Below are 24,817 nucleotides of genomic sequence, written 5' to 3'. Positions count from 1 at the left end.
AAGTTGATCCGAAGAGCACTAATGCAGTTAAGAATTGTCCTAAGCCTTTTTCTCCTTAAGATCTTACGAGTTTTTTAGGTCTAATCGGTTACTATGGATGATATGTGGAAGTATATTCCTCTCTTGCTTCTCCTTTGACTACCTTGACTCAAAAGAAAGTGAAATTTTGGTCTTCCAAAGCTTGTGAAGGAGTTTTCAAAAGTTGAAGACTCAACTAGCTTCAACTCAATTTTGACTCTATCGGAAGGTTTAGATGGTTTCATTGTGTATTGTGATGCCTCCAAAATTGATTTTTCTTGTGTGTTGGATGCAAAATGATACGACCATAGCTTATGCTTCTGTGCATCATGTCACGTCTAGGGATAGTTCTGACTTGTGATACTCGTAATGTATACTACATTTAAGTTATATACAACAATTCAGGTGTATTATAATGTTTAGTTAAGTTATATTCTAACATTTTTGAATATATCATAATAATTTATAATGAGTGTTTCATGATTTATTTGGTTTAAATAATTATGGAGTAGTATTTTATTTTTTTGGAAAAATAATAAATGGTGTTGGTTCGAAAATAGATAAAGCAAAAAATTGGGCTTGGCCACGATGTGTTTATTGGTAGGGAAGAGAAAAGAGTTGCGTGTAGAAGAAAAGCGCGTGGTTTGTGATAGTAGTTCCAACTAGAAGTGAAAAAGAGATACAGGCCAAGCCCTTCCACACATGCACTGTTTACGTCTCTGCACACACTCTCTCTCTCTCTGCCTACTTGCACTGTCCATCTATCTATTTTTGTTTGACAAACAAGGAAGAAACCCATTTGGTTCAATTGCATTTACAATACAGTATGTTCTCTGTTACTATTTCTTATCCAGATTTAACACTTTGATGAATAGCTTGTAGTATATGAAGAGAATTGCAGTTTATACTGGTAAATTATTCATTCATGTTGTTTATAAATTACTCCATTCTCATTCTTATTCTCAATAACCAAGACTCCTCAACAAATTGGATTCCAGGAATTTTTTTTAGTCTTCCAATTATGCTTATTTGTAATCTCTAATTGATAATTTCATACTAGTGGTGACTGGCTTTCATTTTATGCTTCCAATTTTAAGTTTTTATCACTTGCAATTCTGGGTTTGTTTTGAAGATGCTGAATTTTGGTATATTTGAATGGATAGTACCCAGGTTTAATATTTTTTTTTTGTTGCTATTTTTCAGATTCAACTTTACTACTGTGGCATTTTTGTTTTTAATCTCAAAGAGGTGCTGCTTATAAGTTAGGAGAAAATTTTGTTCGGTTATTTGAATGTAAGAAGCTTGTGATGAATTATTTGGTAGCTTTGGGGAGTGGGTTTGTCTCGGTTTGGTGTTTATAGTTATGGGTTGTGTTTATTCAAGAGCTTGCATTGGGGAGATTTGTGCACCAAGGAATGTGGATGTTAAAGAGCCGGAAAATGTGAAACCTGCTGAAATTCCTGTATTTTCACCTGCTTCATCAAATGGGGAAGATGGAGAAACTAGAGATCAGCTTAATCAATTAAGTCTATCTAGGGACAATGAAATTGGTATAACCAGACTTTCTAGAGTGTCTGCACAATTTTTGCCACCTGATGGTTCACGGGTTGTAAAAGTTCCATCAGGTAATTATGAACTACGATGTTCGTTTTTATCTCAAAGAGGGTACTATCCTGATGCCCTTGATAAAGCTAATCAAGATAGTTTATGCATTCACACTCCATTTGGAACAAGTCCAGATGATCATTTCTTTGGTGTTTTCGATGGCCATGGAGAGTATGGAGCTCAATGCTCCCAGTTTGCGAAAAATAAAATTTGTGAAAATTTGCTTAGGAACAGTAAATTTCATTTAGATGCTGTGGAGGCATGTCATGCGGCATTCTTGATGACCAACTCGCAGTTGCACGCTGACGCTATAGATGATAGCATGAGCGGAACAACTGCAATTACTATACTCGTACGAGGTACGACACTTTATGTCTCTAATAGCGGTGATTCAAGAGCTGTTATAGCCGAGAGACGGGGTAATGAAGTCATGGCTGTTGACCTTTCAATTGACCAAACACCATTTAGGCCTGATGAGAGTGAGCGGGTTAAGCTCTGTGGAGCAAGAGTTCTTACACTGGATCAGATTGAAGGATTGAAAAATCCAGATGTGCAATGTTGGGACACTGAAGAAGGTGATGATGGTGATCCTCCTAGGTTGTGGGTGCAAAATGGAATGTATCCTGGTACGGCTTTTACAAGAAGTATAGGTGATTCTGTCGCTGAGACAATTGGTGTTGTTGCAAATCCTGAAATTGTTGTTTTGGAGCTCACCTCAGATCATCCTTTCTTTGTGATTGCCAGTGATGGGGTATTTGAGTTTCTTTCCAGCCAAACTGTGGTGGACATGGTAACAAATTCTTCTTTCTCTTTCTATTCCTATATCTGTATGTTCTATTTATCCAACAAGTGGACTTGAAATTAGTCTGTTTTTTAGTAATGGTAAATAAAGTACTTTGGACTCTTGAGAACTTCGTCTATTTGCTTGACATGTGTGATTATCTGGTTATATCTGAATTACTGTTAAGGAAATGTGCAGACTGTTGAAATTAGTTAGAGGCTGCCGTAAGACCGTTGCCCAGTTTTTACATCCATAATATGGGAAGATATAACTCTGTGCGAAACTATATTTTATCGACTAACCACAAAAGGATAGCTCATCTAAACCTTCAGTACACATTAATTCCCCAACCTATTTAGGAATAATACAGGGCAAAACTATATTCTGACAAAAGGAAATATCTGACAAAAACAAAATAGCTTACCATATACAACTCAAAAAAAAAAAAAATAGCTTACCATAAAGTACTCTTATGTTTTTATTATAATGGAACATCTTTTCTTTTGGGGGCATTTGAAGTTTGATGAAATCTATACGTTATTCATAAACTGTACACCTGACTCCACAATTACTGCAATGAAATCTTTTACATCCAATACAATCTCTTAGTTTTTTGTGTATTTCAACTCTACATAAGATCAGTGTTGGGGTGAATTAATCGAGCTCTGTTGATTAGTTCAGGATGCTAGTGGGAAACAAAATTATAGAGCGAGTTTAAGACTATGCTGCACACATTTTTTAATATATTGCAATCCAGAAGGATAAAAGCAGTGTCTCATTTTCACATTTGGGCAACATCCTCTTGAACTGCTTTCCCGAAGATAGAGAAAAGAAAATGTAGCTCTGGAACTTTCAGCACTTCTCGACCATTTCATACCTTATATTGTAAATTATTGACCCAATTGAGACGTAATTGATTGATTGAGTGATATTGTAATTTTTGTTGGTACAAATAAATGACACGTGTGATTTTTGGAGTTGACTAGAACCAATCGACCAGGATTAAGTTCTTCAATAGAAAATAATGCATAGAATCCATAGATGGTCTGATTTCAAGAACAACAAAGGACGTAGAAGTCGAAATCAAGTGATCCCAGAACGAGGTGGAAGATGAGATTCTAAACTAACAAATAACTACTTGTTCAAAACAAGCAAAGAATGACTGCCAAACAAGTTGGAACAAGTTCTGATTGTCGAATATTAAGATGGATGAAATTATATAAGAGATGGACATATTTTAGGAAGGTAAAAGATAGATTGGAAACCCAGCAACCACCACAACTTAGCCTAGAGGACAAACCACTGCCTAGATGTTTAAAGATTCACAAATATCCACTACTTGAAGTAATATGGAGAAAATATTATTGAATTTGCGCATCTAAATTGTTACATGAAGACCCTATTTATAGACACTACATTGGAAACCTTTTCCAACTAGAATTCCTATTCTAAGTAAGAAATACTTATTCCTATTCTAACACTCCCCCTTAAGCTGGTGCATACAAATCATATGCACCTAGCTTGTTACAAATGTAATTAATACGAGGACATGTGAGAGACTTGGTGAACATATCTGCAAGCTGATCATTTGACTTCATAAATTTTGTAACAATATCTCCTGAGAGTATCTTTTCTATAACGAAGTGACAGTCAATCTCAATGTGCTTAGTCCTTTCATGAAACACTGGATTTGATGCGAGATGAAGACCCGCATGACTATCACACACAAGTTCCATCTGATCAATTTTACCAAATGTTAGTTCTCCCAGTAACTGTTTGAGCCAAACTAACTCACAAGTTGTTGTCGCCATTGCTCGATATTCTGATTCTGCACTAGATCGAGCAACCACATTTTGTTTCTTACTCTTCCACGACACCAAATTACCTCCAACTAAAACATAATATTCGGATGTCGAACGTTTGTCAGAGGGTGATCCTGCAAAATTAGCGTCTGTATATACAATTATATGCTCATGACCTTGATCCTCAAAGAGTAGTCCTTTGCCGGGGGCTGACTTTATATAACAAAGAATACGAACAACTGCTTCCCAATGACTATCACAAGGGGAAGTCATAAACTGACTTACAACACTCACGAGAAAAGAGATGTTTGGTCTAGTCACTGTGAGATAATTCAACTTTCCAACAAGTCGTCTATACCTTTCAGGATTACTAAGTGGCTCCCTCTGTCCCGTAAGAAGTTTAACATTCGATCCATCGGAGTGTCAATAGGTCTACATCCCATCATTCCTGTCTCCTCACGAATGTCTAAGGCGCATACTTGCATTGAGAGATAACAATGCCTGATCTAGACTGAGCAACCTCAATACCTAGAAAATACTTCAATCTGCCAAGGTCTTTAGTCTGAAAGTGCTTAAAAAGATGTTGCTTTAAATCGGTGATACCATATTGATCATTATCGGTGATAACAATATTATCAACATAAACAACCAAATAGATACATCGACCTAGTGCAGAATGTCGATAAAACACAGAGTGATCAACTCCACTACGAGTCATGCCAAACTCCTGAATTACTGTGTTGAACTTCCCAAACCAAGCTCGAGGAGACTGTTTCAAACCATAGAGTGACCTACGCAATCGACATACAAGGCTACTAGACTCCCCCTGAGCAACAAAACCAGGTGGTTGCTCCATATAGACTTCTTCCTCAAGATCACCATGCAGAAAAGCATTCTTTATGTCCAACTGATAAAGAGGCCAATGACGAACAACAACCATAGATAGAAAAAGACGAACAAATTCTATTTTAGCCACAGGAGTGAAGTGTCACTGTAATCTAGCCCAAATATTTGAGTATACCCTTTGGCGACAAGGCGAGCCTTAAGTCGATCAACCTGACCATCTAGACCAATTTTGACTGCCTAAACCCAACGACAACCAACAATAGATTTACCTGCAGGAAGGGAGACAAGCTCCCAAGTACCACTCTTATGTAAAGCAGACATCTTATCAACCATAGTCTGCCTCCATCCAGAATGAGAAAGTGCTTCACCTGAAGTCTTAGGAATGAAAACAGAGGTCAAAGACGACACAAAGGCATAATGGGGTGATGATAGACGATGATAACTTAAGAAGGTATAATGCAGGTTAGTATTTCGAGTAGATCGTATACCTTTTTGAAGTGCAAGCGGTGGGCTAGGTAGAGGCAAGTCCGCAGTAGGAGCAGGGTCTGGCGCATGACATGAATCATCTGGGATTAGGGTTGGACGTGGACGACGATGATAAGTTAGTAGTGGTGGCACTGCAACTGGAGATGTAGACATAACTGTAGATCCCTCAAAGGTTGGCACAGGTAAAACTTGAGGTATGGGTAAGACCATAGAGACATCAGTATGATCAGAAGATTTATAGTAAGGCTGAGACGCAAAAAATGTAACATCAGCGAACATAACGTATCGATGAAGATCATGTGAATGACAATAATACCCTTTTTGAACTCTAGAGTAACCAAGAAAGACACATTTGAGGGCACGAGGAGCTAATTTATCTTTCCCTGGGGCTAAATTATGAACAAATCATGTGATCCTAAAGACACGAGGGGGAATAGGATAGAGATGTGACTGAGGAAACAGTATGGAATGTGGAACTTGATTCTGAATAAACGAAGGCGGCATTCTGTTAATTAAATAACAAGCTGAAAGGACTGCATCGCCCCAAAAATGCAGCGGAACATGAAATTCAATGAGGAGAGTGCGAGCAGTCTCTATGAGATGCCTATTTTTTCTTTCTGCGATACCATTTTGTTGAGGAGTGTATGGACAAGATGTTTGGTGAATGATTCAGTGGTGAGACATACATTACTGAAATTGGGATGATAAGTATTCTAAGGCATTATCACTACGGAAAGTACGAATAGAAATATCAAACTGATTTTGTATTTCAGCAAAGAAACTTTTGAAAATAGAAAATAACTCGGAACGATCTTTCATTAAAAAAACCCAAGTACATCTTAAATAATCATCAAGAAACTAACAAAATAACGAAATCCTAAGGTGGAACTGACTCTACTAGTACCCAAATATCAGAATGAACTAATGAAAAAATAGACTCTGATTGACTCTCAGTACTACGAGAAAACGTAGCACGAGTGTGTTTCCCAAGTTGACACGACTCACAATCTAATGTAGATAAACTAGACAATTTAGACACCATCTTTTGCAGTTTGGATAGACTCGTATTTCCCAAACGCTTGTGAATTAGATTTGGGGAATCTATAACGGAGCATGCTGTCAAGGAATTTGAAGAGGTAAGATAGTAAAGGCCTTGTGATTTATGTCCTGTTCCAATCAATAGTCCCGTGCTGCGGTCTTGTATGAGAAAAAAATCATCGAAAAAAGTTATGCTACAATGTAGGGATCTTGTCAAACGACTAACAGATGCTAGATTAAAAGGAGAACAAGGAACATAAAGAATATAGTCTAGGGTGACAGAAGATAGGGGTTTGGCTTTTCTAACCCCTTTTGGTTTTGTCTGGATCCCATTGGCTAAAGTAATAGCTGGAAGAGATTGCGAATAAACAATATCGGATAAAAGTGATTTATTACCAGAAATATGATCAGAAGCCCCATAGTCCACGACCCATGTTCCAACAGTACTAGATTGCGACACATAAGCAAAAGAATTACACGTGACAAACAAATTATGTTGTGAAACCGAAACTACTTGTGGAGACGTTTGCTTATTTGCACTATACTGAAGAAATTCATCATAATCTGAGCAATATGAGCATTATTGGATGGTTGATTAGGTTGAGCACCATATGCTACTGGTGAGATGACTGTTTACTTGCACGGTTTCAAAGAAACTCATTATATTCCTTTAGAACAAGAAGATCATAACTGGGTGGTGGACCATGCAAAATATGACATATGTTACGAGTGCGTCCAGACTTATGACAATGACTACACTTGGATCGAGGTTTCCCAAAACGTCCTCCCCCTCGCCGATTCTCCGTAGAGTAATATGTACACTTTTCAAAGTTTGAGATGTGAGAATAGAGGAGTCAACAGTGGGTGATGAAATGACTTTGTAACTAGGAGGTGCCGCAGGACGAAGGAGGCGAGAGAATAATTCATCGATTGTAGGAACTGTAGGGCTAGCTAAAATCTGATCACGCATAGAATCATTATCAGGAGGAAGTCCAACAAGAGTAAGAACTAGAATCAATGTTTGTCTATGTTCTTGTTGTTTTTCCACATCCGTAGTTACTGGCATCAACGTGTCGAATTCCTCCATGACTGCCTATACCTGTCCCAAGTAAGTAGACATATCAGATTCTTGTTTCTTTAAGTTGGTCAATCGAGATATCACATCATAGAATCGAGAGATGTCATTAGTGTATAAAGCACGCGCCTTTTCACAAACTGTATAACACGTTTGGAATGGCCGAAACAAGGGCATCGATTTGGAATCAATCGAACACCATAGGAGACTACATAATTGAGCATCTACTTCTCCCAATGTGCTTTGACTTTTGCATCTTCCTCACTAGCCTTTGCCTTTACATCTACCACATAAGTCTTGTTCGTTAAGTGATCGTGCACACCTTGACCGTTGCACCACAATTCAACTGACGAAGCCCAAGATAAATAGTTTGAACTTCCCAATAGAAGTTCTGAAGTGATTATAGGGCTAGAATTTCCAATCCCTATAATTTAAGAACAAAAAACATCACATCCAAAAGACATTATGCTAAATTTGTCTCGGAAACAACAAAAAAATCTTGATTATTGAGATCTGATCGTCGAAAAATCCAAATCCCGAATTTTTTTTTGCCGGAAACAGCCTGAAAATAGCCGGAACCCTTATTCCGGCGATCGAATCTGGTTGAAATCAGAACAAAAATTACATAGTCAGCCTCGGAATGAAGAGGCGACTCACATAGAAAAAAAATTGTCAAAAAAACTGGCCGGTAAAAGTCACCACGCGCCGGTGCATGGGTCTGACAGTTCACCGGCGAAAATACTACTGGTGGCGCGTGACAGCGCGTGTAGCACTGGTTTCCGGTGGGGATAACTGGGCTTTGCTCGCTGGAAAATTCCACAAATAGTGGTGGTGTCAATTTTATGAAAACAGTGAAGGAAAATAATAATTATCCGGACAGCAACTAGGTTACCGGAAAATATTAATTTTTTAATTTTTTTTTCTCACAATTGCTCTGATACCATGTGAGAAATATTGGAGAAAATATTATTGAATTGCATATCTAAATTGTTACATGAAGACCCTATTTATAGACACTACATTGGAAACCTTTTCCAACTAGAATTCCTGTTCTTATTCCTATTCTAAGTAAGAAATACTTATTCCTATTCTAACAAGTTGCAACTTCCTACATTGAAGTTCATGGTTTATCTGCGCTTTGGGCTTAAAGATCCAGTAGACCTCAACACTTCTTTTTCCGCTTTCCATCTTTGATTACATTGGTGCATAAGACCTAAGATTAGGTGTTGTGCAAGATGAGGGCTCACTGAACCAATGTCTTAATATAGGCACCAAGAGGCACAACTCATCAACACAGTCTCTATCTTGAAGCGTCATTTTGTTTTATAAAATTGAACAGACATTAATAGTCAATAAATATTGCTTGCGAATTGATATGAGAACTGTTAATATATGTTACATATGTTAGTTGATTAAGACTAGAAAATATACGGTAAGAATCTAGTCATTAGATTGGAACTTAAAGTTGCCCCAAGGTTTTGGTTTAACGGTAAAGATACAATGTTGTATGTGTGGTAGACAAACATCACTAGTTTGAATTCTGTTGGTGAACCATGATTAAAATACAAGTGGAGAAGAGAAGATGAGGGCCTACTATCCGCTGAGTTTTGAAACTATAAATAATGGTTTTCTTGATTATAAAGAAAGTCATATCAGAAGCTGCATCTATTCATCTGAATAAAAATCTTAGAAGGAATTTAAACTTAAACAACACAATTTTAATGTTAACTGCAGTTCTACAATTCCTTTGTTCTTATAATTGCTGTTTGTTTATACTTATTTTCTCATGCATTACTTTATACTTCTTCACTTAAGCTCGCGCTTTAGTTTTGCACATAAAAAGGCAGTAAAGCAGCTACATTTATAGGCATTTCTCCTTTGACAACACTAGATGTAGTGTAATCATAATCCATGAGGTCACTTTTGGTAGCAATACCATTTATTAGAAGGATATTTCTGGTAAAGTAGCATAAACGAAAATTTACCTTAATCTATACAAAAGTCAGCAAAACAGGGATTTTATACTTAATTATGTAGATATCGCTATGTATTTCCTTACTTTCTTTTTGCCGTTTTTGGAGTAAAAAGTAGAAGGAGCAGTTGATTTCATTAGCTCTCTATGCAATCTGTGAGAGCTACTTTGGTTTACTCAGTGTTCTATATCAGCATACTCTTACTGCTAATACATTTTTTTATAAAGTAAGTAGTATTAATAACAGCATCAACAAGATATATATATATATATATATATATATATATATATATATATAATTTTACCTTGACAAAAAGTAAGACATAGCAGGGGATACTACTGCTGCACTGTTACTAAAGGAATGATATAAATTTTACTTAAAAGAGTTCCAGAAGCAGTTATTTGTGCTACTCAAAACAACTGAACTAACACAGCTCTGACAACAGTTTATTGATGTTTAAACCAAAAAACTGCAAAGAAAATTTCTCAAGAAAAAAAGTTCTTTTGGATCCCAAAGGCTTTATCTATCCATTGATGCATCCTGTGTCTTTGTTTCCATAAGCTGGTGTATGGGCCAACTCGCATGCACCTTGACTATACTGGGTAACTATATCCACCAAGGCTTGAGCTGATAGGAAGAAATCACCTAGATATTTTTGCCTCCTGGGATTTGAATTTAAGACCTCATGGTTCCCTAGCCACTTCATTGACCACTAGGCCTTACCGTGGGTATGCTTGGTGTTTAACTGCCAATTAGTTAAACACTTGTAGGCTTATTATTCATCATTTTTATGTTGTTCTTCTGTTGTATAACACCAGTTTGCTCTCATGTAAGTTTTCTCTGTCTCTAATATTTCTGCGTGTTCCACCTCAACAAGTCTCCTAAGATCAGTTGAGAATGCCGACATGATGCAAGCACGGTGTTTACTCTGTTTTTGTGTTTTTCCTGCTAATAATCCACATCCTATCAATGACCTTGTAGGTCACAAAGTATAAGGATCCGCGTGATGCTTGTGCTGCAATTGTTGCTGAGTCATACCGTCTTTGGCTACAGTATGAAACACGCACAGATGATATTACCGTGATAGTTGTACAAGTGAATGGATTGACTAATGTAAGATGTTTTCTTTGCTTTGATTTCTCTGTTCGGAATTATTCTATACTTTCTGTAATTTAAAAATGTTCACTCATTACATTTAATTTATTGTCAGGGTGCGGTTGGCCAATCAGGAAGTTCTGATGTTGCTTTACGACCACCGTTGCCTCAGGTTGTGGAATTATCTGGATCAGAATCTCCATCAGTTATGAACTGGAATTCTAGGATTCAACGTGCCAGGCAAGATATATCTCGGGCACGACTGCGTGCTATTGAGAGTTCCTTAGAGAATGGGCAGATATGGGTTCCCCCATCTCCAGCCCATAGGAAGACATGGGAAGAAGAAGTAACCGTTCTTTCTTTATTTATTTCCGTTTGATATGCTGTTCTGGAAAATAAAGAATCTTATAACCCACTCCCTCAATTGTTATCAGTTTAATTGATCTCATGGTTGAAAAGTAAATCACATCTCTGTTTCACAGGCACAGATTGAACGGGTTTTGCATGATCATTTTCTTTTTAGAAAGCTTACAGATTCTCAGTGTCAAGTTTTGTTGGATTGTATGCAAAGAGTTGAGGTTCAAGTTGGAGACGTTGTAGTCAAACAGGTAAATTCTCTTAATAGAGTTTTGATCCAGCAATATAATTTTGTTAAAGAACCTCCAATATCAAAAGCACAGTAGTCTTATAACTTTTCCTGTATTTTTGTTCTTAGAGGATTTCAATTTTTATATTTCATGTTTGAGGAAGAAACATGTGATCACTTACAATTTCTTGTGCACTAAATTCTGACATTTTGAGAATTCTCAGTATTACCAAACGATCAATGTTTTGCAGGGTGGAGAATGTGACTCTTTCTATGTTGTTGGAAGCGGGGAATTTGAGGTCTTAGCAACACAGGTGGGAATTGTTTTTCCGCTTGATTTTGTTTACATGTGATCATACTGACTGTGCGTGGTTTAACCATAGTCTCCGGCCAAATCATAAAATCATCAGATTCATTATTATCATGTAATGAAGCTTGTCCCAATTAATGTCTGTCATATCTAATTTGAAGTCTTCAACTTTGAATTACAAATGCCAGGATGAGGAAAACGGCGAAGCTCCTAGGGTTCTTCAGCACTACACAGCTGATAAGTTGTCATCCTTTGGGGAGCTGGCTCTGATGTAAGATATATGTTCTTTCCATTGGAATTCATTAAAATTCAAATTTGATGTCTTTCTTTGAGGGGAAAGTGAAAGACCGTGCTAGAGGGTCTATTTGCAGAACTGTTATATATTCCCCTCTAGTTTTCACTCCCAGATAAAGCCCATATGGTACTGAACAAATAACCAACCTTCAGATTATGTTATGCTAAAGCTTTGCACCAATATACTAGTTTTCTTAGTTCTTTTTGTATCCCCTCACAATCTGAAGCAGCAATTGCAATATGTCCCTTCTCTTTTTCAAACGAAGTGCTGTGTCCTATCACCTGACTTACCTGTTTGGCCATTATATCTTTCTTATGTGGTTCATAAATATTGCAAGACCATAGTACTGGTTTATTAATTGCAGTTGATTAATCCCTCCGCTCTTTGAATCATCTGTAGAATTATTTTGGCTATCTCTGTTTTGCGCTGAACTCAGTTTTACTACAGGTACAATAAACCACTCCAAGCTTCTGTCCGCGCTGTTACCAACGGAATTTTGTGGGAACTTAAACGAGAAGATTTTAGAGGAATTCTTGTGTCAGAGTTTTCTAATTTGTCTTCATTGAAGCTTCTGCGTTCTGTAGATCTTCTATCAAGATTGACGATTTTACAACTAAGTCATATTGCAGATATGGTTTCAGAAGTTCCTTTTTCTGATGGACAGACAATAGTAAATGAGGTACCTATTTCAAATTTCTTCCCTTGCCTGCTTACAGTTTGCTCCATTTAAAATGATAATTTTTCTTTATGTCAACTGCCTTCTGCTTGCGATTTTCTCTTACACATGATTTGGATTTGTTTGCAGAAACAGGAACCTTTGGGCCTATACATTATCCAGAAAGGGGTTGTAAAAATTACATTTGACATGGATTTAGTAAAATTTGAAAATGCATCAAGTCTCCTGTGTGAAAACCAGAAGCAGGATGATATACAGAACAAAAAAAGCATAACAGTCGAGAAGAGTGAAGGGAGCTACTTTGGGGAATGGACACTTCTTGGGGAACAAGTTGCCTCTTTGAGTGTCATTGCTGTTGGTGATGTGGTATGCGCTATCTTAACTAAGGAGAAGTTTGATTCAGTTGTTGGTCCTTTGGCAAAGCTCTCACAGGATGATCTTAGGTATGACAAAAGTTTAGTGAAACAGAAGTTACCAAAGCAAAAGAAAAAAGACGTCTCGTTTCTTTGTTTAACATTTTGGGTCTGATAGATGTACGATGTAAAGTGATTTCAGTCTTTGCTTTTTCTTTGCATCTATGACTAAAAATGCTTTGCAAACATTTATGTAGGGCAAGGGGCCATCAAACAATTCTCTCTTCAGAATCTGTCCAAACCTTTGACACTTTGACGCTTGAAAGATTGCAGCTTGCTGATCTGGTGAGGTTCTTTTTACTTCTTCCTAATGTATTTCAGAAAACCTGTTAATAGACAGATTTTTGAATCTATTAGCTATTTGTCCAGGAGTGGCAGACTTGCTTATATTCAACTGACTGCAGTGAGATTGGCCTAGTTCGGCTAAGAGACTCAGGTTGTTTTTCTGCATTTAGTTTGTTGTTTTGTTACGGCCTCATTATTACTCTTTGTTTTTAATGCTGATATATGCAGAACACATTCCTTTGGGGGCCGTTTCTCTCTTGGTTTTACTTTGTGTCTGACCAGTAATACTTTTTAGAAACAGTTTGTGGACATACTAGAATCTTAATGATTGTATTCAGTTAAGGAATGAAAAAATTTCTCGTCTTTTTGCAGATAAGCTGTTTAGCTTGAAGAGGTTTTCAAAGCAGAAAATCAAAATGCTTGGGAAAGAAGCACAAGTGTTAAATGAGAAGAATCTATTGAAGCAAATGAATACAGTAGCTTCAGTACCTCAAGTTTTATGTACTTGTGCTGATGAAATTCATGCTGGCATAGTTCTGGACACATGCCTGGCTTGCTCTGTGGTAGCAATACTTAACAACCCCCTTGATGAGGAATCAACACGTTTCTGTGCTGCATCAGTTGTCATTGCTCTGGAAGACTTGCACAATGTAAGTTGCCTCCTGGTCCTAGTTATTATAAGCACGTGGTAATTTCAAAATTTGACTCTTCTCCTTATTTCTTCCATTATCAGAATGACATACTTTATAGAGGTGTTTCTCCTGACGTACTAATGTTCGACCAAACTGGCCATATTCAGGTAAATATCGCTCTTGTAGTGTATTGCCTTCAGAGTTTTTCTTCTGTAGACCACTATAAATGACAAGTTTCTATTACAATCTAGGCTTGCATGGTTTGTTGTATAAGAAAATTGAATTCCGATCTAGATCTCTTCACTTTTGAATGGGAAATTTTTTCTTTATCTATAGGTCCACGAGTTTGAGCCGTGGAATCAACCACTGATGCTTGTGTTAGGGTAGGCTGCCTACATTTTACTTTCTTGGGATGCGATCCTTCCCTGGATTCTGTGCGAATGCTGTATGCTTCGTGCACTGTGGCTTTCCTTTTTAAATCTTTATATTTTTAATAGACTTCCAATGTAAGACATTGCATAACCAATCGTGTGAAATATCAATACTAGGATAAAGCTAGATCTTCACTTTGGTATTACAATCTCTGTACAAGAATCTATATCTTTTTTTCATTTCATAACAATCGCTGTATAATTCATTACATAGTGTTTCATGCTTTGTTATATTGCATCGCATAATGATTCATGCTTTGTTATTTGCTACTGAACTGCACAACTCTTGTTAGAATATGAATAAGTTTATACAATCCTACAAGAATAGGAATAGGTTTACACAATCCCATTATAATAGGAATAGGTCTATACAATCCTATTAGAATAGGAGTAGGAATAGAAATAGAAATATGAATACTAAATAGTGTCCAACTTGGAAAAGAATTGTATTCTAGGGCCTATAAGTAGGTCTCTATGTAACAATGTAGATACAACAACAATTCAATAATTTTCTTTTCTTATATTTCTCACATGGTATCAAAGCTTCTATGATCTTGGTAGAAAATCAAAGAACTTTCGCTGCCTGTTGGTGGCACCCATGTATGCTGCCCGTCAAGCCAATGATTATGTTATAGAAAAATTTGGGTCCTATATATCTTTCTGGTGACTATTTGTTCATATCTAATTTGTGTAGCACCATACCATCATTCCGGTGATTACTTTCTTGTATCTAATTTGTCTAGCACTGTGCCATTATTCCGGTGACGACTTTTTCATATATAATTTTTGTAGCACGTTGCCATCATTCCGGTTACTACTTTTTCATATTTAATTTGTGTAGCACTGGGCCATCATTCCAGTTACTACTTTTTCATATATAATTTGTGTAGCACCGTACCATACTTTCGGTGACAACCTTTTTTTTGCATCTGATTTGCGTAGCACCGTGCATCTCTTCGGACTACTTTTCGTATTTAATTTGTGTGGAACCGTGGATTTTTCCAAACTATTTTCTCATATCTAAGTTTCATAGCATCATGTGTCTTCTCAGTGACTCCTCAGATTTGATTTACATAGTTCAATTTTTCTTTCCGGTGACTCTTCAAATCTGATTTGCGTTGGTTGTGCCATCATTCCAACTCTACCCGTATAATTTCTCTTTTTCAGCAGGGTCGTGCCATCATTCTGACCCTTATCCACATTATATTTCTCTTTTTCAATGGGGTCGTTCCATCCATTCAAACTATCCTATAGAATTTCTATTTTTTAATTGGGTCGTACATCATTCTGACCCTATCCATATAATTTTATTTTAAGATTGCGATCACTTTTAGCCATCATATCTAATACTCCAGCATATGAGCATGTTCCTGCCGGTTTTTCAGTGGCTTGTTTAGTATTGACTCATCTATTGATTTCAACATGATCCATATACTTTATACTAGATTTTGAGCACTTTGTTGCTCCGGGTAGTTTAGTAGCCTTGTATGTCGATTATCTGAATCACTTTATGGTTTGAAACAGTCTTTGCAAGTTTGGTTTAGGAAGTTCAATACTGTAATTTTATCACTCTATGTTTTATCAACATTATGCATCAAATTTAGTATTTCATGAGAAGATTAAGCACATTGAGATTGACTGACATTATGCATCAAATCTAGCATTTAATGAGAAGACAAGCACATTGAGATTGACTGTCAATTTTGCGAAGTCGATTGATCAACTTGCAAACATCTCACCAAGCCACTCATTGGTCCTTGTATTAATTACATATGCAACAGCTAGGTACATGAATTGTATGCACTAGCTTGAGAGAGAGTGTTAGAATATGACTAGGTTTATACAATCCTATAAGAATAGGAATAAGTTTACACAATCCTATTAGAATAGGAATAGGTTTATACAATCCTATTAGAATAGGAGTAGGAGTAGAAATAGAGTCTCGATGTAACAATGTAGATATAACAACAATTCAATAATATTCTTTTTCTATATTTCTCATAACTCCAACATATAATACCTTATACCTACATAACTATTTCGTGAAACAACAGTGATAACCTCAAATGGTCCATAGTTATAGTGATAAGGTTTATTTTGGTCTTCGATATATACTATAAAATTAGGTTTTGGGTCTAACTCACACCCCAAAAGCTTAGCTCAAATGGAGGAGGATTACTCAAACCTTATAAGGAGACCACCATATTATTAACCACTGATATGAGACTTTTTCTATCTTTAACATATATTAATGATTAGTGAATATATTATCCTTTATATATGCAAAAAGTCGACGATTTTTGTCCAAGTCAGTTTAACACCCTACAATTAATGGAAAAAGGCAAGTGGCAACAAATCTGAGTAAAAATCAAAACAAATAAAAAAACCAAACCTTCTTCCAAGGTATAAAGAGAGGGAGAAATACTTATGTTTTACAGCTAAAAATGTTTTATGTCAATAGTACATGATGGATTCAATGTGGGGGGACAGGGGGGGGGGGGGGGGGAGAGGGGAAACAATGACATATTGCCGTATTTAGTTAAGCTGATGGTTGTACAAGAATAGTGAGGAGCATTCAAAGGATGAGTTGTTGGTGAAATTAGTGATTTGCAGCTCAAAAATAATAATGAGAGCTCCAACAGGACCTCTTACTAGCCAACTGCCATAGCAGGTCCATACTCTAGCAGTAATACCTCTGCTCATCTCTTGAACTCCCTGTTGGAACCATATAAATGGAATCCTTTGGAATGCCTGCAGAGTGGGCCTGTTAGTTGGGACGGAACGGAACAGGACGTGTAAGGGGTATCAGGATAGGACAGAGCATGGTAGGGGAAAAGGGATGATTGAGTATAAGGGGGGACTGGGAAGGGCTACTGCACCGGCCCACATTCCGGTGCCTGGTGGGCCGGGTTGTATCGGTACATGATGGGTGGGTTGGGATTTGACAGGATGGGATGGAATCCAGGGGCATTATCTTTTTTTAAAATTGTATATAAACACGGGAATATTTGAACAATAATAATTCCAAGGCTAAAAGCCTCTTATTTTAGATAAAAAAAAGTTTTTTTATATTTTTTTATACAATTTCTAGTTTGCAACATAGTATTTCAAGTTCAAAAGTTGCAAATTACTCGGTAAAATTTGCCTTCAAAGAAAAATACGTAACTTTAGAGACTTCATCCAATTGTGCTATAGGTTCGTGCATCTCTTCCATTAAAATTGGAACATCTTTGTCAAATTCCTCGCATTCACAGTTGCAGCTTCCTATTTGTAGGATCTTATTATAAATCGTGTCATCTTCATCATTAACCTCTCGGTGGCCAAAGTTTCTTCTCTCCGCTTTGATCCACTCTCTGAATGAGTCTGCAATGTTTAAGTTGTCCCCCGCCAACAAGAGTCTTTGCTTTTCAAGATGGAACCTGTGTACCAAACGTAGACGTATAATTGAGGTTGATAGTTGAAACTTGTTCATTCCCCAAGCTAGTTGCCAATTTCACTCTCAATTTCCAAATAATTAATAGCATATAAAATATTTCAATGTGGAGTAGGACGTTGCAAATTACATAGTAAAATTTCAATACTCTGGCAATTTTTGAGAGAGATTAAAGAGACGGTAGGAAGAGAAATGAAAATGGAGTATTTATTGTTGAGAATCAAGGCCAAAGTGTAATTTCTTGAACTTGTGGATAAAAATAAATTTTATGGGTTTTGGGGGCCGTTCTAGCCGTTTCAAACAGATATTTCTTCTGAAGGGCTGTTGGGGTAACAACTATTTTGGTCCAACTTTTTAAAATAGAATTCCTTTTATAACAGGACCAGAATTCAGATGGGCTAACCGAGACTGGTTCGCCAAGTTCCAATTCCTCATTCCACCCTGATACCCCTACCCTCCCGTCAAAGTGGGATGGAGACAGCTGGGCTCACTAGACACCCTTACTGCAGATTAGCCCTCTTGATGAGCATCAACAAAAATAGCTCGAACTTATTATGCTGCCTTTTGGAACAATTTAACCAAACAGTTTGCATGGCAAAAATAGCTTTACAGGCTCGTTCTATATACAGGGAATGAGAAGCACTTGTACCATACATAATTCTATGTTTCGTTTAGTTTTGTTACCTACTGAAGATATTTACTTAAGTGATAAGACAGAAAAACTTCAGTTCAGGTTCTATGAAATTAAGGTCCTTTTGATTGTCCCACATTTGGTTGAGTCAGTTCAGTTGGAGAAGAAGTCTGGTTTGTTTGCTTATTTTACTTTCAACTGCTGTTCGGTTAAATGCTTGCAATTCTCCCTTGGTTATGGAGGTTTTCTGCCAGTCTTAACTCTTACATACTTAGCCACTTGGGGGACTATTTGTATTCAGTGGTACTTATTTAAGGACCAATAAACTTACAACTGTACATCGGAGACCGTTTAGATTCTTTCCTCTAAATAACCCTGGAGAGTATGTTGCTGGATTATTGTTTTTCTCAATAATTATATTCCTTTATTGATTTTCTGTAGCTAGTGGAATTCAGATTTGCCAAGAAGATTTCTTCTGAGTTGGATGAGAGGACATTTACCATATGCGGAATGGCAGATTCTCTAGCTCCAGAAATAGTCCAAGGAAAAGGCCATGGTTTTGCTGCTGACTGGTAAAATCCTACTTCCCTATCAGCCAAAATTTGTTTTAGTACTACATATGACTGAAAAAAGCTAATTCAGTAATTGAAGGATTGCAATTATGGAGGTAAAGAATTGGTTATCTTGGATCTATTCTGAGGAACCTAGTTTAACAGAGAAGAAGTGCAACAGAAAGCAATTAGCGCAACATTTTGAAATTGCCCTAATTATTATTATTTTATTTTTTTGATAACCAAGAAATCCGTCTGTGACCCGCCTCCTTTTGGACCAATCGCAGCCTTCTAAACTCGGTGGATAATGGGCCCGCCCCTCTACCCTGCTCCACTTGAATACCGGGCGTCACTTTGCATGGCGTGGGGCTTGAACCTTCAATCTAAGGCACAAATCCTCCATCTTTTGCCACTCGAGCTAGGCCTTGGGGGCGAAATTTCCCTAATTATTGAAATGCTTAAGAGAAGTTTTACAAAGATGCATGGTTCTGCCTATCGTGATGTCTAAAATATAGTTGGTTATCCAAGTGATTCAGTGAGTATAATGATGTGATGCAAACATCACTAACGAGCATCAGCAGCCATTTATCCCTCTTACCTTTGGAATTTCTTAAAGCTTGAAATAATTACTATAGGCTTCTATGCATCACATACTACCAGACCAGATTCTTAGTCTGATTGATTAACTTGAAAGAAGTGTACAGTTATCATGCTTTGGTAATTATTTTAAGATGGCAGTTATCTGGAAGTTGTGAATCTTGAAATGATAAGTGTCCCATATCTTCTGACTGTAAGATTACAAATGTGAATCTATCATTTTGTTTTATCTTCTATGTAGTGAGTGGTTTTGTGTGCATGTATAAATATTTTGTGTGATACATCAAAGGGGGAAAAGATATTTTACCCATGACCTCATTGTCATGAGGTATGAGTTTAGCTTTACAGTACCCGAGCTTGTACTCTGAAAGCATGCACAATAGGATCGTTACTGCCTCTAGAATTGTACTTAATCCAATGAAGATTACTCTTTCATGAGAGATTATTCACTCGAGTTAGAGCAGTATTTGGAAGGCAAACTTGCAGCTGTACCTGTCTGTTCTTCTCTTGTTTCTTTTCTGGGATTTGGAATGAGGAGATAATGAAGTTAGATAGGTTGCTCTTTCATGGTGATAGTAATTTAGAAACAATCCAAACTCTTCAAAATGATGAAGGTGTATAGTGAAAACAGGTAGAAGTAATGTAAATTAATTCTTAAAACCCTTGAAGGAACAAATGTTTCAGGTTGGTTAGTTTGTGAAGGGAGAAGCTGCTGCAAACTGAGTTAACTGGAAGATGATGATGAGTGACTTGAAAGGACACCTACTCAAGCATTTCCTACTTTCCCTCTGTGTCTTTCTCCTTGAAGAGGAGTAAATCAAATTTCCTAGTGCCCCCCCACCCCCACCCTCCTCCACTTGCATTGACTATCATGTCTTCGGAAGCGTCTTTTAGTTGCTTCACTGGACAGACTTCTTTTTTGAGCAAGAAACTATGTAGAGATATCATGCTTCTTCGAGTCTTCAGCTACATTAGATTTCTCAAAATGTCATGATTGCTTATTTTGTGGCACAAGCTATTTCTCCAACTTGTGTTCTGGTCTGACATTTGCTAGTTGAAATTGGCAGGTGGGCTTTGGGAACATTGATCTACTTCATGCTACAAGGTGAAATGCCATTTGGTTCATGGAGAGAGAGTGAGCTTACATTTGCTAGGATTGCTAAAGGACAGTTGACACTTCCACATACATTCAGCCCCGAAGCTCTTGATCTCATTGCCAAGGTATCACCAGGTCTAAAAGAATTGATTGCTTTTATACATTAGAGGATTTGAATTGGAAAAATTACTGATTATATACATGACTTAATAATGCATTACTTTCTTATCTATGATTCCATTCTATTTGTCCTTCAAAACAACAGCAAGGCTATTGGCTTTTTATTTTTTAAATACATGTTCTCCAATTTCTTGGTATCCTTTCCAGTATCTTGACATAAATTTTGTGCCAGTTACTTCAAGTTGATGAAAATCTAAGACTCGGAAGCCAAGGTGTTGACTCTATAAAAAGTCATCCCTGGTTTCTTGATGTGGATTGGAAAGCAATAGCAGATCATCGAAGTCCTGTTCCTGCAGAGATTCTCTCTCGTATAAGTCAACGCTTGGAAAACCATGGTGATGAGAACATAGCTTCCCTACATTCCCCTAATCGTGACATGGAGGAGCTTAACACTCCAGAGTGGCTTCAAGACTGGTAGCACGTTTTTTATTGGAGTTCTGCCCATCACATTCCATGATGACGCTACCAACAAAATTGATCAGCTTATTGTTTCATAACTGTCCCTACTAGAGAATTCAAATGAACTGAGTGAGGTGGTGCATCTAGATCATGTTCTCCTGTTCATCAACATGTGACCCTCCTAGAGAGAAAATGTCTTGCTGCTTTTCTTGGACATTTATTTGCTTATGCTAGATGTTTTATAAGGTTCATACTTGTGTTATTTTGTGAAAATTTTCCATGCCTATGTAAATACGTAATATGTAAATCAAACACAGAGTCCTTTTATTGCATCCTAACAAGTCTCCCCATCCCACTCCATCAAAAAAGAAGATATGTATCTCTTTAAAGTGTCCATGGCATAGAGAAGCCATGTTGCACCCAGTTTATCAGATTTGTGGTCATTTATATGTTTTTTTAAAAAAAAAATGAAGAGCTTTTTGTTCTATAAGGTATTCTCCAAATTGGAGTTGTGTTTCTTTGTTTTTGAACCTATTGTTGCTGTTATTGAGGTTCCATGTGCTTTGTATTGAGTGGTGGAGATTTCACCAAAAGCATGATATACTGATTGCATTTGGTTTGTTGAGGGAGTAACTACAAATGGATTGATGGACATATTCTTTAGCTTAGTTAACTTTTGCTATATTGTTTGTAATTGCATATGAGTTATTGTTTGCAAAATAGCCCCTTGCATGGTGAAGATTTTGTAATAGTAGTTGTAGCCCCACTTCTCAGTTGAGTCGACAAACAAATATTCAATAGAAAAGATGGAAGAAAAGCACAAAATGATATTTACCTAATATGGGATGTTAAGTACAACCCTAACGAATCTTCTGCTTTATTTGGCTATCTAAGTTGGCATATTTGGATATCGATATGGCACTTAGAATCATGTGAATCTTAGTATTCTTTGCCGATCTGAGTTCCCACTTCATATATTTTTTTTTATATATTTGTGGTCCAATGAATGTGAGGGTAAGGTTTGATACTACATATTTTACTACATTTATTGATGATTTCATGTGTTTTCATTATGTCTATTTCATTTCTCATAAATCTAAAGCATTTCAGTGCTTTAAAAGATATATGAATGAAGTTTAAATTAAATAGATAAAAGCATATAGGTTTTAAAAACTGATCGAGGACGTGAATATTTGTCAAAAAAAATTAAGTAATTATGTACTGAAAAGAGAATATCAGATAATTAACTACTTTTTATGCACTTCAACAAAATGGTGTAGTGGAAAGAAGGACCAGAACATTATTAGAGATAACTAGGTCAATGATGGCCCAGACAAATTTGTCCATCTCTTTTTAGGGAGACGCATTATTGATTGCAGCCTACATATTGAATAAGGTGTCTTCAAAATCTCTATCTTCGACACCTTATGAATTTTGGTCTGGTCATAACACAAACCTGTCGCGGGGTTGTGCTGATAACAATAGAGAAATCAGACCAAAAAGAGTTTGAAAACTATTTTGTCTTTCTTATCTCTACAATTGATAAACTATCCACTACTTATATACAAAGGTTAAAGCCTAATTCCAGCATAATATCATATCAAATCATATCGGATATGATTTAGAATCATATCAGATATTTGGAATAATAACAAATCATATCTGATGTGATTTAGAATCATATTGATATTTAGAATTGTATTAGATATGATTTAGAATCATATCAATTCATATATGATATGGTCAATATCCCCTCTCAAATTGATGCTACTTATCAAGAAGTTGATGTCTGGTCCTTCTCATCGCTTTTGTAAACAAGTTTGTCAATTGATCATGGTGGACCAAATTTGTTGCTATTTATATTGCACTAGTATTGTCAACATGTAATGTAGTGGAGCCATCAACAGAGATATTCGACGTATCCACACAATTTCAGAGCAAGCGGCTGACATTGATCGATATTCTACCTCTGTTGATGACTTTGAAATTCTTGGTTGCTTCTTGTACTTCCATGAGATAAGTGATGGTCTGATTAACATACATCATCCTATCGTAGACTTTCGATATTGGACATCCTGTTCAATCTGCATCTGCATATCCTTCGAGATTTAGAGTTGATGCTGAATGAAATAAAAAACCTTGATTAATTATACTCCGAACATAGGAAATGATTCTAATGAGGGCAGATTAATGATGTTGGCAAGGATTTGTAACAAATTGGCTCAAGACTTGAACTGGATAAGAGATGTCAGGTCTTGTTATTGTCAAATAAATTAGCAACGAGCCTCCTGTACAATGTTGGTTCTACAAGATGGTCACCATCATCATTTTTGTACTTCACATTGATCTTCATAGGTGTGTGAGCTACATTCTGATCATTAAGACATGCTTGTGTGACGAGATCCTCTGCATACTTCCTTTGACTTAGCATAATACCATCCTGTAAATATTCAACCTCCCACCCCAAAAAAATATGTTAACCTGCCAAGGTCCTTCATTTTGAAAGTTGCATTAAGAAGATCCTTGAGTTGTACAATTCCATTCTCATCATTACCGGTTATAATTATATCATATACATACAATAGTAAAATTGTCATACCAGTATTGGAGTGCCGAATGAATAATGAATAATGAATAATCAGAAACAAATTGAGAAAATTCAGCATTTATGATGACAAACCATATCAAGTTAAGCTTGGTTGTACCCTGGAGGAGGCTTCATGTATATAACCTTATGTAGTTAACCACGTAAGAATGCATTTTTCACATCCATTTGATAAAGTATCCACCGTTTGATGGATACTATAACGAGCAATACACGAATTGTCATCATCTTTGCAACAGGAGCAAAGTTCTCCTCATAGTCCAATCCATATTCTTGTTTATATCCCTAAGCTACTAGTCGAGCTTTGTACCTCTCCAATGTCCATCAGAATTCATTTTCACAGAATAAATTCATTTGCTTCCAATAACAGAAGCTTTAACCGGTTTGGATATGAAATCTCATGTGTGATTTTCTTCTAAAGCGGAAAGTTCCTTTTTATTGCATTTTTGCAGCAGTAATGACTTGATGCATTTTGGTAAGTATTTAGGACAATTATAGAATTCAAAGTAGCAAGTAAGGCGTAAGATCGACCGTATCTACCTGGAGAGTATCCATATCAATTTGGGGCAGATGTTTTACGTTCAGAGTGACGAAGAGAAGGAATGGAAGAATTTATTTGGCCACTTGGTACTGGTTCACCATCAGAGTTATCATTATTGTCATATGAGTCAGTGAAAGAGAGTTATTCAATGATTTGTGTTTAATGTACTATTACATGAGTCAGTGAAAAAGGTATTCAATGATTTGTGTTTAAAGTACTATTACCTAAATTATTCGTAGGGAATGCATCTGAATGACCAGGATCATCAGTATTGCCATTAGGGTCTTCGTTGAGAGATGTGAGATTTTGTTCATGTTGATTCTTAAACTTGTACAGAAAGGAGACAGAGTCTGATATTGTTGAAGTGGTAATGGGGTAACCAAACTGATGCTCAAAAAAAATTACACGTCTAGAAACCCGCAACCGTCGTCTAGAAG

At 36.7% G+C, this 24,817-nt stretch overlaps 1 protein-coding gene across 4 annotated transcripts; it reads left to right on the top strand.

Annotated features, from left to right (window-relative positions):
• Positions 1 to 585: 585 nt before the first annotated feature.
• On the top strand, positions 586 to 21,724 carry LOC101265334 (protein phosphatase 2C and cyclic nucleotide-binding/kinase domain-containing protein). 4 transcript variants are annotated; one of them, XR_011221224.1, is made up of 17 exons: positions 586 to 842; positions 1,222 to 2,413; positions 10,606 to 10,737; positions 10,835 to 11,065; positions 11,202 to 11,327; positions 11,557 to 11,619; positions 11,804 to 11,886; positions 12,358 to 12,589; positions 12,716 to 13,029; positions 13,197 to 13,284; positions 13,369 to 13,435; positions 13,657 to 13,934; positions 14,018 to 14,083; positions 14,253 to 14,299; positions 18,853 to 18,983; positions 20,627 to 20,780; positions 21,008 to 21,724. XR_011221224.1 is itself a non-coding variant. In XM_010322756.4 (16 exons), the coding sequence occupies exons 2-16, from the start codon at positions 1,382 to 1,384 to the stop codon at positions 21,251 to 21,253; spliced, it is 3,243 nt and encodes a 1,080-aa protein (XP_010321058.2). In that variant the 5' UTR covers positions 586 to 842; positions 1,222 to 1,381; the 3' UTR covers positions 21,254 to 21,724. The 4 variants fall into 4 exon arrangements, 3 of the variants coding, with proteins under 3 accessions (XP_010321058.2, XP_004239266.2, XP_019069661.2); XM_010322756.4 differs by lacking the exon at positions 14,253 to 14,299; XM_004239218.5 differs by lacking the exon at positions 14,253 to 14,299 and having other exon boundaries at positions 609 to 928.
• The last annotated feature ends 3,093 nt before the right edge of the window (positions 21,725 to 24,817 follow it).

Source organism: Solanum lycopersicum, chromosome 5 (genome assembly GCF_036512215.1).
Source record: "Solanum lycopersicum chromosome 5, SLM_r2.1".
NCBI classification, from domain to species: domain Eukaryota; kingdom Viridiplantae; phylum Streptophyta; class Magnoliopsida; order Solanales; family Solanaceae; genus Solanum; species Solanum lycopersicum.
Note: the sequence above shows the minus strand (reverse complement) of the source record. Positions and strands in the feature narration are given on the sequence as shown.